At 32.7% G+C, this 15,080-nt stretch overlaps 2 protein-coding genes across 3 annotated transcripts; both read right to left on the reverse strand.

The window, feature by feature from the left end:
* Positions 1-6,104: 6,104 nt before the first annotated feature.
* LOC18027950 (putative pentatricopeptide repeat-containing protein At5g59900) lies at positions 6,105-9,042 on the reverse strand. Of its 2 annotated transcripts, none has more exons than XM_024148505.1 (2): positions 8,608-8,737; positions 6,105-8,482 (listed from the first exon to the last, which is right to left on the reverse strand). In XM_024148505.1, the coding sequence occupies exon 2, from the start codon at positions 8,324-8,326 to the stop codon at positions 6,149-6,151; it is 2,178 nt and encodes a 725-aa protein (XP_024004273.1). In that variant the 5' UTR covers positions 8,327-8,482; positions 8,608-8,737; the 3' UTR covers positions 6,105-6,148. The 2 variants fall into 2 exon arrangements, with proteins under 2 accessions (XP_024004273.1, XP_006410780.1); XM_006410717.2 differs by adding an exon at positions 8,979-9,042 and having other exon boundaries at positions 6,149-8,903.
* A 3,914-nt stretch (positions 9,043-12,956) lies between these two features.
* LOC112081598 lies at positions 12,957-14,401 on the reverse strand. The gene is made up of 3 exons (XM_024148376.1): positions 13,714-14,401; positions 13,484-13,614; positions 12,957-13,379 (listed from the first exon to the last, which is right to left on the reverse strand). The coding sequence occupies exons 1-3, from the start codon at positions 14,399-14,401 to the stop codon at positions 12,957-12,959; spliced, it is 1,242 nt and encodes a 413-aa protein (XP_024004144.1).
* Between the last annotated feature and the right edge of the window lie 679 nt (positions 14,402-15,080).

Below are 15,080 nucleotides of genomic sequence, written 5' to 3' on the forward strand. Positions count from 1 at the left end.
CAGAAAATATGAAAAGGTGGGTGATATTCTTTTTACATATAATTATACAATATGTAAATATTAGGGATTGGTATCGTCCAAAGTATTAGGGATTGTTACCTCCTAATTTTAGGGATTAATGTTACCTCCTCGTATTTTAGGGTGTATATCTTTGGGTTAATAGATTTCACATTTGGTTTTCTTTATATTATGTATGTAGGTACATACAGTATCTATATTTACATGTGAGATGTGTTTTGTCGGGATGAGGCACATGTTATCGCATTATCCTTCATTTTCTAACTTACTACTAACCTCTCAAGCACGTGCTTTCCATTCACCACCCAACAAATCATCCAATTATCTCATTCTTAAATTTTAATTATGTTAGTTTTGTTATACCGACATTTGTAACACATCATTACATATAAAAGCTTGTTTTTTACCTAAAAATTCTTACAATAAAATTTACTTTATTTCGTTGTAATTTGAATTGTGACCTTACAATTTTATAGGGTAGAATTGTATATATAATTCCAGAAATAGTAAGGTAGGTCTATTTTATTTCTCATTAGTGCAGATAGAAAAGTAATGCAAAAAAAAAGGCAGATCCATGGACCAAAGCCTAGAAAAGATCTTTTGTCTCTTAACCAAGAAGATTTCTATGTACAGCCTTTCCTTATTTAGTTTTTTCATCACGTGCATGACACATCTCATTAATGTTTACGTATTGTTCATAAAATTTCGAAAATTGTTTGTCTCTGACTATTTTTTTGTTAAATGATAAAAATAAACAAATTGATCAGTATAATAAATAATTACAAAAAAAGAACACCTAGCTTTGTGTTTCCAAAGAGAAGTCGTGGGAGAGATAGAGATAAGATCTGTCTTCAATTGTCTGCTCCTTCTCTCCTCAGTCGTGTTTCAATCCTCTCCTCACACTCTCCCCTCAGAAACAAACATAAAATAAAACAAGAATAAATATTTCATAAATGTATAATGTATTACGTAAAACCCAAAACAAACTTTTCTAATTTGTTACTTGCTTTTTGTTTTATATGTCTTTCCGACTACTTTGTCCTCTTTGTTTCCTTTTTCTGACATATTTATCACAATCTGCCATTAGTAGCTTTTCTCATGACATTTTTTCTTATTATGCTAAATTTGAATTTGTATGGTCACAAGTTATCAGGCTATGTATATGTTATAGTCAACAAATTTACTTCTTAAAATCTCAAAGGTTATTTCAATGCATCGATCGAGTATTTTCGTTCTTAAAATCTCATGTTGAAAACACTTCCGGATGTTGAATTCTAAAAACCAGTTAACACTAGGACTAAGTTCTATTATACATTTTTGATAAAGAAGTTCTATTAGAGTATTAGACAAAACATCTGATAATGTCAAAAAAAAGAAACAAAGAGAAGTTAGGATGAATAATAACTCAATATTAGAGGCTTGAATGATTAGTAACTCTCCTCAAATGATTCGTATCACCTTATTGCTTACAATTATATTTTGAAAAATTAAAATACAACAATCATGTGAATTCTACAATAAATGTATGTTTACATTGAAATCAACCATGGTGAAGTACTGATAGTAGGTAATCGGTGAATCAGTTACTGCTTACCCAAAAGATAGTGCTTTGGCGAGAGGGAGACGGCAAACCAACGTCGGCATGAAACACTTTGAGTAATATATACAAAATGGTAAATTATTGGTCTATGATTTTACTGTGTAGTTCTATGCAAGGATTGAATATATTGCTTCTTTTTTTACTAAATAATATCTTCAATCCTTGCATAAAACCATAAAAGAAATCGTTGAACCAATAAATTAATCACCATTTATATTTTTTTCATTTCTATTTGAAAACTGTAGGATACACAAATTTTACATTTGTCAAAAATTCCGATAATCATTTTAATTTTTAGTTTCGAATTTAGGTCATAAAGAAAAATTTTAAATTTATAAAATTATCTTCTTTTGATCACTTGGATATATAGATTTCGGTCTAAATGTGTTTAATCCATGACTTAGTGTCTAAAAAAATTCCATTAAAGTGATTGCAGAAAACCGATGTCAGAGGGATATGCTTCTAAGATTAGATTATAATGATTTCTAACTTTGATTTTAAAAAATTTGAAGATTCAGATATTTGATATTCATTAGTAAAAAATAAAAAATGTCTACTGTTTGAACAAAAAAAATGTTGTCCAAAAAAATATTGAAACTATTTTTTTGTTATGGTTTTAACAAAGGAAAAAGAACGGGAAGATACTACAGCCTCATTTCCATATGTAAACAAACACACTGATCATTTTAGAAATTCTAATTTTGTGTGGTGTGAGCTCAAGTTCGTCATTCTGTATACTACAACTTTATTAAATTGGTGATAAAGAAATGCAGCTGACATTAGAACGATTTATGTAGAACAACATATGTCATACATTATCAACAACTTGTTTAAATCTATTTAAACAAAAAAAAACTGATTCAGAAAAAGTTGTCCACCAAAAAGTTGTTAATTGTGGATATTTCTGTACTTTATTTAATAAAAATCGGTCAAGTGATAATGGGTACTTCATCCTCGATCGCCGCGAAACTTCCTCAATTCCCAAGTAGATTCATTCTATCTGGTAAACCCTTTTTCTGCACTTCTACTACTGACATCAATGTCTCTTCACAATTACACTTTACCTTATGTGAAATCATTTTATAAGAGTTAGACAGTTTTTACATATGTATCAAGAGAGCTGTTCTAAGACACTATAAGTCTGTAACAAAATGAACTTAATTTCTTCCCTCAATTTTGGTTATATCCGATTTTTGTACGAAAGTATTAATAGCAAATTTGTCTGATTGTTTTGCCGGAAAAATTGACGACACGTTTAAAACTAGCAACGTTCTTCTGAAGTTTACGATCGTGTCACTTGACTCGATTTTGTTACTTAAAGATCTTTCATTTTTTTCAATGAACATAACAATTATTGACAAAATTAAATTTCACCTAGAAAAAATATCTGTGATATGGTATTTTCAAGCAAAGCGAAATAATAATCAATATAAACTTTTAGGTTACAATAAAAGAGACAATAACTAAATCATCTTCAAAAAACATATTTGATATATCACGCATCATTTCAGACAAACGTACACTGCGGTTATTCTTGTAACAAATGCTATCTTATTATATTAAAATTCAACGAAAAAAAAATAGTATAAGAAAGGAAAAGAAAACAGTAAGTAGAATAGCAGAGAAGGAACATGGATCCTTGACGAAAAATCAAAGAGGGAATCATAAATAAATAATTATAGATAGATAAAAAGAGAGACAAACAAATTCCAAGAAATTGTAAAATTTGAGGAGAGATCTTTGGATTCAGAAAATAAAAATATGAGATTAATTGCAATTTGCAAGTGAATTGAGTTAGACTAACAAGCTTGACCATGCACAAATGTTGTATATGCTTTACGCTTATGGGTATTTTGCTTTGCTGTAGACAATTTGATTCCCTTTTCGCAATTATTGTGTTCCCGTTTATGATCCCGATGACTTATTTTATGACAATACCAATATCTATGATGCTATTTTTAAAATATAAAAAAGTTTCTGTATGTGATACACACGACGTACACAACTAAAATCTTCATGTTAAACTGTGACGTAAACCTATACTTTTTAAATACTATATAAAATTATGTTGTATATATTAATTTGAATCACGATCCAATAATTCGGTTAGGTTAAGTTAACCAATAGTTGGCATGAGCAATCAGATAGGATTTTGGACCGGTTATAAAATTGAAGTCTCTTGGATTCGATTCAAAAGTTTAGTCAATGTAACTATTTTGAACTAATTTCACAAATTTGACTCAAATATTGACCAAAACATCAATCGACGACAAACCATAGCTAATGTTAATAATCTTTTTTTTTAAAAAAAAACTTTTTAGACAAAAATAGCTTTTGCTATCAACCAACTAGATATGGTGTGATGTTCTATAGTTGTTGTGTCTTCATTAAATCTTATTTTAATTGAATTTCAAAGTTCTATTATTGGAATAACTGTTATATATTTCTACAAGCGTCATTAGAAATTAAAAAAAAAATGAACTTTAAAGATAACCGAAGATTAGTCGAGTCAAATACAACAGAGTTTTTTTTTTGCTCAACAACTAATTTTCATTACTCCAACTCTGTTTTCATTACACTTTGAATTAAACCGAATTATAACATTAGATTTGACGTTTTAACTTTTAACGTTCATCATATGGAGACGGAATATAAAAATATTTAGCCTTCTAAAAGAATTCAATTTTAATAACTATTTTTTCTCAGAAATACTATATAATGTTTTAGGAAAAAAAAAGAAAATAAGTCTAAAAAATGTTTCTAACATATCGAAAGGTCATGTCTTAATCTCTTTTTTATAAAAGTGTAGCATTTGTTAATAATATTTAATTTTTTTTTTGTATTGGAAAAGAGAAAAATAGTAAAGTCCTATAATGTTAGCCTAGCGCTAACCAAGCTGTGATGCAGCAGCATTTATCAAGTATCAACCAATGTTGATTCATGGGTCAAGTGAATGGAAAACACTTTTTGTAAATAATATATTTTCTTTCTCATTTGTTTCCCAGAGTTTTTTTTTTTTTATCATTTGAAGTCAAAGAAAGTTAAACCCTTTTCTTATTATCATGAATATACTGTTCTACGTAAACCGATGAATATCGAAGAAAAAGAAACTAACGGAATAACGATATATATATATATATATATTTTTTTTGAACATAGAATAACGAAATATTAATAAGTATCTTCCTTAAATTCTCTTCTGTTTAGCCAATAGAATAGCTTTGTTACATCTTTGAAATTTGTTAGCAGCCAAAAAGTATCTCCTACGACTATTCAAACTTTTTTTTGGTTAAAACGACAATTCAAACGAAATCAGCATTTCGGCTCTTAATTAAGTAAACCTACATTCATCTTAGTAATATACGATATAATTAAATATATAGCATCAAAATTTAAACATATAATGACAAAAAAAACCATTATGATAGAAGTAGCTAGGCTAGTATGCCCATGTGCCATTACATACACCTACGTCTAACTATGTGTGCACTGTGCATGTACATTTGTGTACATATACACGTACAGAGTTTTGATCTGAATTAATTTAATGTAATAATAGACAGGAAATCCAAGTATGATTTAGTAGGTATCTGACACACCTGGATTAATACTAGAAAAATATTTTTAAGAAGGGATATGAGATCATCTTTTACGAGTTCTTTGCACTTAGACGTAATGGAGTACAATACAGATAATTATGCAAGAATAATGTATGTTTACTGACAGACTGACACAAATGAGATGTCTTAAACAAATGCTGTAACTAAGTGTGTGATTAACTTGATATGGTCAGGTCAATGTTATTATATATTATCTCTACAAATATAATAGTGAATACTATGGACAAGAGTTATGGATATACCCCAAAATTATAAACATACAGTATATATAATTAGCTTGAAACTTTCTGGCCAAATTTTGATACTATATGATCCGATTGATACATGGATCCTAACTTGGGCCTGTTGAATACATTCTCAGTCTTATTGTTTTTTTTTTTGTTGAACTAAATCTTTAGTGAAATATCTTGAAACTAAAATTTATAGAAGTTCAATTATGTCCCGTTTGGCGTATTGCAAGTGAAGAATCTGATCCAAATTCGGATTTCTTATTATAAGTTTACGTTCTAAATATAGTGCCATTTTAAGCTTGTCCAACGAAAAATATTACTTTTTGTTGTAAAAAGATTTGCTTAAAACGCTTTTAGTTCAATACATGTAATAGCATCTATTGTATTAGACATCTCCATCCATGAAAACCTCTCAAAATATCTTAAACAAAAAAATATTAATATCAATACATGTAATAGCATCTATTATATTATAGTTAAAATCTATAATTATTATTTTTTTTAAAGAAAATGAGGATATAAGCCAATAAATGAAAGATTCCATTAAGTTTATTTTGTTCATTTTATCGGATGAAAGAAAAAAAATGCAAAAAGTATACAGCTTATTGAAATATAGAACACTATTTTCTATTTATAACTGGTGTTGAGAAATGTTTCAACTTATACAATTACAAAAAGGCTCAGGATTTCGAATTAAAATTATTCAAAATAGATGTTCCACAGGTTTTGGAGTTAGGCTTCAAGCCTTGTCTCAACATCTCACTCCTCAACTTAATTGCCTTCTCCATTTCTCCTGACACACAACAACCGTGTATCAGGGTATTATACGCTACTCTATCAGGGATTACGCCTTTTTCCGTCATCGAGTCCCATAACTCAATCGCTTTCTTCACATCGTTCTGCTTACATAACTCATAGATCATTGTTGTGTAGGTTATACAATCAGGGGAAACACCATTGCCTGTCATTCTTGTTATGAGCTCAGAAGCTTCATTCATTCTCCCTTGTCTACAAAATCCACGGATCAACATATTGTATGTAGCAGCGTTAGCTAAAAGCCCTTTCAATATCGCATTATGGAGTTCCACAGCTTTCTGCATATCTCCTTGTCCTTTGGTGAGAATGTCAAGAAAACAACCGTATGTTATTTGGTTAGGAACCACATTGCCAGGCAGCATTTTTGAACATAAAACCTCAGCTTCATTTACAAACCCGGCTTTGCATAATCCGTTGATAACAGCAGTGTAAGTGACTTCATTAGGTACACATCCTTCAGTTATCATCAAATCCCATATCCCAAATGCTTCCTCGAAATCTCCATTTTTGCTCTTTGCATCAATCATACTTGTATACATCACATCATCAGGTTTGAGTCCTCTATCATGCATCTCCTTTAAAAGTCTAAGAAACATCTTTCGATCTTTGTGCTTTAAGCTTCCATCTATAAGAACACCATAGCACACAAGGTCCAAATTCACCCCTCTTTGAACCATCTCCTGACAAATGCTTAATGCATCCTCCAATCTTCCTTCTCTACAAAACCCGTGTAATAGTGTGGTGTAACATATCTCATTCAGCTCATGGTTTCCCTTGTGTAGGCCATCCACAAACTCTTTGGCTTCCGAAGCTCGACCTGTTAAACATAGTCCATGTATCAACGGTCTATAGGTATATGTATCCGGTACAATACCTTTATGGATCATCTCATTCAGCAACTCAAAGGCTTTAGCAATGTCTTTTTCGCAATAACCCTCGATCATGACATTATAAGTCACTCTGTTTGGCTCAATGTTCCATTCTGCCATCTCACTAAATAACCTTACAACATCACAAATCAACCCAGCACGAAAAAGACCGGAGATAAGCGTTGTGAATGTATAGATACTCGGAGCGATACCTTTCTCGGTCATCTCATGATAGAGCCTAAGAGCTTTGTGTATCTTCCCTTTGCTACAATAACCACCCATCAGTGACGTGTATGTTACCACCGTTGGCTTTAACTTTTTATTAATCATCTCCACCATGACACTCTCTGCAGCACTAATGTCACCAAACTTGCAGTGCCCGTTAATCAAAGAATTGTATGGATAAACACTTGGTTTTAAACCCGTATCTATCATTTTCCCAAGGAAATTAAGTGCAGTGGCCAGTTTCCCTCTTCTACAAAACATATCTATCAAAATTGAATAAGTCATATCATTCCCGCATAACCCAAGTTGTCCCATCCTATCGAATAACAACTCAGCTTCGTCAAACTTTCTGCCTTTGCATAGCGAGTCAAGCCATGCATTATACACGAAAAGTTTAGGCGACACACTACTTTCTGCTATTCTTTTAAGCAGGTTAAGCACCTTTTCATTCTTCCCCTTCTTCCTTAATCCCACTACCAAATTTAAGACTGCAGCTTCACTAGGACTGAAGCTCAAACGTAACATCTCATCCATCATCTCTAATCCAAGCTCAAATTCATGCACTTTACATAACCCGTGGACTAAGGTACAATATGTCACACCATTTGGTTTCAGCTCCTTTCCGGCTAAACTGTTCTTTATCTCAACTGCCTCCCAGACCTTCTGATTCTTACAGAGCCCACTTATCAAGACATTATATGGAACTATATTCACATCAAATCCAATTGCCTCCATACGAACAAGCATTTCTCTAGCTCGAGAGAGATCTTTCAACTCACACAAGCTATGTATCACTCCTGAGAACATGTATGCATCAGGACAAATGCCAACATTGATCATATTGTCAAACATCTCCACTGCCAAACCAAAATGCCTACAATGAGCTAAACCATGTAAGAGAGCACTCGAAGTTCTCACTTCTGGAAGTAAACCAATTTTCGTCATCATCTTATATACCAAAACCCCATCTAAAGCTCTCCTACTTCGTACATAATGCTGAATCAATAAATCAAAACTCGAGCTTGAAGTAAGCTTACAATTTTTGTAACAGCTAAAAAGCACATCAAAAACCTCACTTGGCTTTAGGGCACGAAGCAAAAGCGTCTGCAACAGAGATGATGCAGGCCAGAAGAGATTAGCTTGGACCAAAGCGTGGATCAAGATGCAAAAAGACGTTGTTGAATGGTCAAATCCTCTGTACAAACCAAGAAAATTGAAAAACCTCAGACCTAATCTGGGATCATCTAGGGTGCCGATCAAAATCTCTTCAACATGACTAGGCTTCAATCTCTTCGAGACGAGCTCCCTGCTCAATGCGATCTGCCAGCTCTGTTTCCCTCTCATAATTTTGTTGATGTCATCAACAAATTGCCAATCTTCAGTGATTCCATTTTCTTTTCGAACCGAATTGACCACAGGGCTTACATTTCTGCAGTTATGGCAAAAATGAGAGCTTGATAGTGATCGAGTCGTCCGAGGGAGCTTCATATAGCAGCTTGATATCTGGCACCAGCTCGGGTACAGTCTGGATTAAAAAGGTTTAGACCAATTTCAAATAGGTGTTAACTAAATGGGCCAAATTTAAATGGGACTAAATTACATGGGCCAAGGCAGGAGCGGGAAAGGATAATCTCACAACGAGATTAAAGTCCGGCAAAAACTGATTTTCCAAAAGAATCGGTGATTTATTTAATCAACGAAAACTTATTACAAAATCGGGCTTAAATTTAAGCCCAACTGGAGTGGATTGCACACAGATTTTGCTATTATTACAAATTGCAGAGAAGATGAAGAGTCTTATTTATTGTGCAGCTTCCCCTTCTAAATAATCTAGTTTGTCGATGTGGGACAAACAAAAACCGACCTTTAAAAAAAATGTCATCGGTATATATATATATATATATATATATATATATATATATATATAAATAGAGAGAGAGAGAAGTAATGGTTTTGATTTGATTTAATTCTCTTATACGAAATCAGACCTGAACCGAGATTGTATATACATATGATGAGTGACAACGTCGACAACACCGGGACCAGAGATCTGAAGAAGTTTGGAGAACCATTGTTGCTCATAGAATCCTCCAGGAGCGACAAGCGAAGGTTTGATGAGAATCTTTATAAACTTTATTGATTATTTCTCTAAGTACAATCAAGTCTTTCCCGTAAAGCTCTGCGCTCACGCTTGCACCAACCCCACTCCCGCTCAGCTCATTTCCTAGACCGAGAACAAAAAAGGTAAGAAAATAGGGAGCTAGAGAAGACGACTTTTTGAAAATGTAGTGAGATATCTTCTAGTTGCTGTTACTGAATTCCCAAGAATCTATAGCGTAGCCCTTTGAGACTGTGTAGTTGATGAAATCTTGAGTGTTTTATGTGATTCCACGCTCCTCCCCACGCAGTTCCCTGGAGTTTGTGTCTCCCGTGCAAAGCGTTTAAACTGAAAGTCACTATACCTCTGCCCCAAGAAAACATGAAAATTCAAGATACTTCATCTTTAAGGGGCAAAGTGTGAATCTTGATGAACGAAACCAAAGCCGAAGGCTTACCCGGTTTCGGTTAGGAAATTGTTGAGCTCATTCCATCGTTTCATATGCAAGCATCCTTTAGAAAATCCAAACAACCCACTGTTCATTTTTCTGAATGGACGACAATGACTTTTGAGATTTCCTGCGTCGTAAATCACTTGATCTTGCAGTGAACCGCCGATTCTTATCCTCAATGGCTTGAAGGCTAAACAGACACAAAACTCCAAACCACTGCAAGTTTCAGAAATCAATAACACACGAGCAATGGCACGAAAAATTTCGATTTGATGAGAGGTGCAAACCTTGAACAGCTTTAGCAAGAAGAGGACGAGATAAGTCCTGAAAAACATTCAAAAATGGCACAAGAGTAAAATTTATCAAATAAGATACATAATCGGTTAGACTTTCGATTCGACTTTCGATTAATATACACTTATAATCATAATGATTAGACGCTACATTTTAGGTTTAATTGTTATAATGATGCTTTTACAGGCTAATCACTTTTTCTGATAAAGGCTAGCTAGACTTTATCAGTTAGACTTTCGATTGGACATATAAGATCATATACACTCAACCTCAGAAAAGAAATGGGTTTAGAGCTAAACCCATTTTCGTTGATGCTCTAAGAAATGGTTTTAGACTTTATCAGTTAGACTTTCGATTGGACATATAAGATCTCTTAACCCATTTTCGTTGATGCTCTAAACCCATTTCTTATATGCTCTAAACCCATTTCTTATACACTTAACCTTAGAACTTTAGACTTTCGATCTTATATGTTTAATATACACTTAATAATCATAAAGGCTAGACTTTATTAGTTACACTTAATAATCATATCAGTTAAAAAAATATAAGAAGTGAGCTGACATGTTTTTTGTTTTTTTTTAAAGCTGATATGTAATATGATTAGGTTTATTATAGTTTTTAAATTACGTTTTCAATTTTTTTCCCTAATCGGTTAGACTTTCGATTAGAGCTTGATAAATCTGATAAAGTCTAGCCTTTAACAGAAAAAGTGATTAGTTAAAGTCTAGCCTTTAACTATTAGTGAGATTATGAACTATAAAAAAATCAAACATACATACATCATGAATTATGAACAAATTTCATAAAGAGAATAGTTTCAAAACGTACATATGAATCAAACACAAGGTTAAATAGTAATTAGAAAACCAAAACAAATAAAAGGAACAAATTAAATACTTAGAAGGTTAGAACTAGAAGATGAATTGTGAAGAAGATAACAATTTTAGAAATCATCTACGGCCAACTTTTGTTTGTTTTGTTTTAGGAACTAAGTTTTTTTGTTTTATATATTTTGTTTAAGTCTTAAATTATAATTTCAAAAGCCTACCAGTATAAGCCTAATTGCCTTAGAAAAATCATAATTAAACCCAAAAAAATATAAGCTATTTAATATTAAATTTTAAAACCAGAAAACCCATTCAATTTTATGGTTTTAAATCAAACTAAACTAAAACCGAAATCTCAACAGAAATGAAAACTAAATAAGTTTTTAGGTTATACTATAACCAAACTAAATCACTTTCAGTTTGGTTCGGTTTGATTTTTTTGTTATGGTTTTTTTCTAACTCCTACTTGACTATATAAGAAATACAATTCAAAATGTCACTGTATCTATGTAGTGCCGTAGTGGATATATAGTCAGATAAAAGGGAAAAATAAATAGGTTGAGAGTAGGAACCGGAAACAAATAAACAACTGCGATACACATACAATAATGTTTGTTAGTTGTTAACTCAAATGAAACAGTATGTATATATGATTTTTATTAATTTTAAAAATTAAGAACGTGAAAATCAGTATTTTTAATCAAAAACTATAATTCAGCTGCGAAATATATATAAAATGTGTTCCATACAATATGTTAAAGTTTTTTTTGTTAATTTTTTAAAAGTGACATTTATACTATTTATGTTATCCCAAAATCAATAATAATCTACAATGAACTTACTAAAACAATATATCGTCATTTGAAACAATATATCGTCATTTAAACAGGAAAAATATACTATATCGTAGTAAGTTCAACTGTTCAAGATAAAATAAATTCACAAACGTAATTTTAACTAGTTGACTTTGTTTTCGATAGTTCAATCATGCTGATGTGAATCATTGTTTGGCCTTTCCTTTTGGCAATCAGCCTTTTCTTTCTGGATATTATATAATAAGCAATTATTTTATTTAACACAAAGCTGTATAACTATAAACCTAATCGACGGCTATATGTTAGACTAAAATTCAAAGGAACCCTTAACCTGCTGTTATAAGGTTGTCCATTCCTTGTTGTTTCTGAAATTAGTTTTAAACTGTGAATAATGTCTTGTTCTTCATTAATTAAACTTTTTTTTGACTAAAATTTCCTGGTTTTCTAACTCATATAACTTAGTACACTTACTTTACGAAAATGTGACGAACTCACGAAGATTTATGCATATCTCATTCTAAAACGTCTGTATATATCCTTACAAGTTACTACCTGTCTGCTAGTGAAATATAGATTTATGCTTAATGTTTCTAATATTATACGAATAATGTATCGCCGACCCTTTCTGGTTTAATTTTGATTACGGGTGATCTAGAAATAAGAAAGATGGAATGATTTCATACATTTAAATATTTAATAAATAAATAAATAGAATAATCTAATCAATAAAAGCTGCACAAGAGGTCAACATGGGTCATTTCTTTCCTATAGAATTCAAAGAAGTTTAAGAACACAGATTTATAAAAGAATAACTCTCTTTTATTAACCTTTAGAAAAATCACTCAAAAACTAAAGGCTCTCAAATCTCTCTCTCTCAACTCATAAATATTTGCAACAACTCTGCAACTCCTTATATAGAGAATGGATTAGCTAACTCCTAATTCCAATAGATAAACAAATTTCCTTTTAGATAACTCCTAAATTTCTTTTTAGATAACTCCTAAATTTCCTTTTAGATAACTCCTAAATTTTCTTTTCTAATCCTAACCTTCTAAAAACACACTTTGATTAGGATTAGGAAACTTGCACTTCAAGTTTCTTTCAAGCTTATTCCAACAATCTCCCCCTTAAGCTTGAAATCTTCCTTAGAGACATCTTCAACACCAAAATTGAGAGTTTCACGCAAATACCTCAAAACCTGCTTCAATGCAGCTCCATGTGACTCCTCCATGATTACTTTATATAAACGATTATTTGATCTGTTTGCCTTCATAAAGAGTCTTCCATCTTGATCATGTAATGTCAGATAATCTCCTCTCATCCAAACATCACATCCAGCCTCTGTTGCTTGTCCCAAACTGATAATATTACTCTTTAAATCTGGTATGAAATAGACATTAGCAAGCACTTTTTCCCCTCCATCTTTACTGACAAAGAGGATCGATCCTTTCCCCTTTATGTCTATCTGAGAATCATCGCAGAATCTTACTTTTCCTGTGACCGTCTCGTCAATCTTTGAAAAGTAATTTCGGTTTCCAGTCATATGGTTACTAGCACCATTATCCAAATACAAACATTGTCTCCTTCACGGCTTTTTTCAAATTCGTTTGGCTTCACCTTTTTTTCATTTAGATACACCACCTCGTGCATCATGAGTCGTTCAGCTTCATGTGTGTCATCAACGTCATCGACTTCCTGAGTCTCTTGAAGTTTGAGAAGTCTGTCAGGGCAATTAGAAGCGTAATGCCCTGTTTTGTCGCATCGATAGCATGTTATCTCTGACAAATCTCTGGCTCCATTGAATCGTCCACGACCTCGTCCTCTGCTATAGAAGTGTCCTCATCGACCTCTGCCTCTATTCTCTCCACTGTAGTCACGATTTTCCTGAGGTTCCATGTTTGCGTACATGAGCTTGCTTTGATCATCTTGTGTTTCTTCTTCTTCTTCTTCTCGAATACGTTCTTCGTAGGCTTTTAGTCTTCCGACTATGTTTTCGAAGCTTGTGGTGTTCAAGTCTAACACCTGCTCAAGTGAAGCTACCATGTGTATATATTTCTTTCTCGGAAGACTTTTGAGAAACTTCTTGACAATCTTCGGTTCCTCAATAGTCGTTCCTAAAGCAGCCGACCTTGAGCAGATTTCGGACAATTTGCCACTAAAATCATCTATCGTCTCTGTGTCCTTCATCTTGAGTTTGTCAAACTCGGCCATAAGAGTCTGCAACCTTGCCTCTCGCACCCTTTCTGCTCCTACATGTCTTGATTTGATTGCATCCCATACCTTTTTCGCCGTGTCTAACTTTCCTACCTGTAGAATGAACGTCTCGGGTACTGATTGAAAGATCAGGGCCATAGCAACATCGTTCTTCTCACCATCAGCCGTCTCTGTTTCAACAGTCTCCCAGACCTTGTGTACTCTGAGCAAAACCCTCATCTGCATGGCCCATACAATATAGTTGGTTGAGTTTAACATATGGCAATGGATTGAGGAAGTATTCAGTGCTTTTGTACGAGTACTAGGAACGATATCCCCCATATCTTGAGCAACAACCTGAAGCTCTGATACCAATTATAGAATTCAAAGAAGTTTAAGAACACAGATTTGTAAAAGAATAACTCTCTTTTATTAACCTTTAGAAAAATCACTCAAAAACTAAAGGCTCTCAAATCTCTCTCTCTCAACTCATAAGTATTTACAACAACTCTGCAACTCCTTATATAGAGAATGGATTAGCTAACTCCTAATTTCAATAGATAAACAAATTTTCTTTTAGATAACTCCTAAATTTCCTTTTAGATAACTCCTAAATTTCTTTTTAGATAACTCATAAATTTCCTTTTAGATAACTCCTAAATTTTCTTTTCTAATCCTAACCTTCTAGAAACACACTTTGATTAGGATTAGGAAACTTGCACTTCAAGTTTCTTTCAAGCTTATTCCAACATTTCCCGCCCTCTTACGTATCTTTGTGACTCCTTTGTTGTGACTTGTGACACATTACATGGTCACGTATGTCTGTACGCATTTGATCTTCATCACTTTATGTTTTTTACATGAAATTTTTTACAGTTTCTATCAGTAATTGCGACTGTACCTTTTTCCCGTAGATCTATCGGTTGTACTTTTATGTTTTTTCCGTAGATGTGATGTGTGTTTTATAGATCAAAGTTCGAATGGGAAAAAGGATGCACTCGATACTTACTATTTTTGCTAT

The sequence above is a fragment of the Eutrema salsugineum genome, unplaced genomic scaffold, assembly GCF_000478725.1.
Source record: "Eutrema salsugineum unplaced genomic scaffold, Eutsalg1_0 scaffold_10, whole genome shotgun sequence".
NCBI classification, from domain to species: Eukaryota; Viridiplantae; Streptophyta; class Magnoliopsida; order Brassicales; family Brassicaceae; genus Eutrema; species Eutrema salsugineum.

Excerpts from the sequence above, each read along its gene's own strand:
- LOC18027950 (XM_006410717.2), bottom strand. The coding sequence starts at position 8,866 with ATGAAGCTCCCTCGGACGACTCGATCACTATCAAGCTCTCATTTTTGC.
- LOC112081598 (XM_024148376.1), bottom strand. The coding sequence starts at position 14,401 with ATGGGGGATATCGTTCCTAGTACTCGTACAAAAGCACTGAATACTTCC. Across the intron at positions 13,615-13,713 it reads TGGAGAGAATAGAGGCAGAG|GGCATTACGCTTCTAATTGC; the intron begins GTCGATGAGGAC and ends GCGACAAAACAG. Across the intron at positions 13,380-13,483 it reads TGTATCTAAATGAAAAAAAG|ATTGACGAGACGGTCACAGG; the intron begins GTGAAGCCAAAC and ends TACTTTTCAAAG.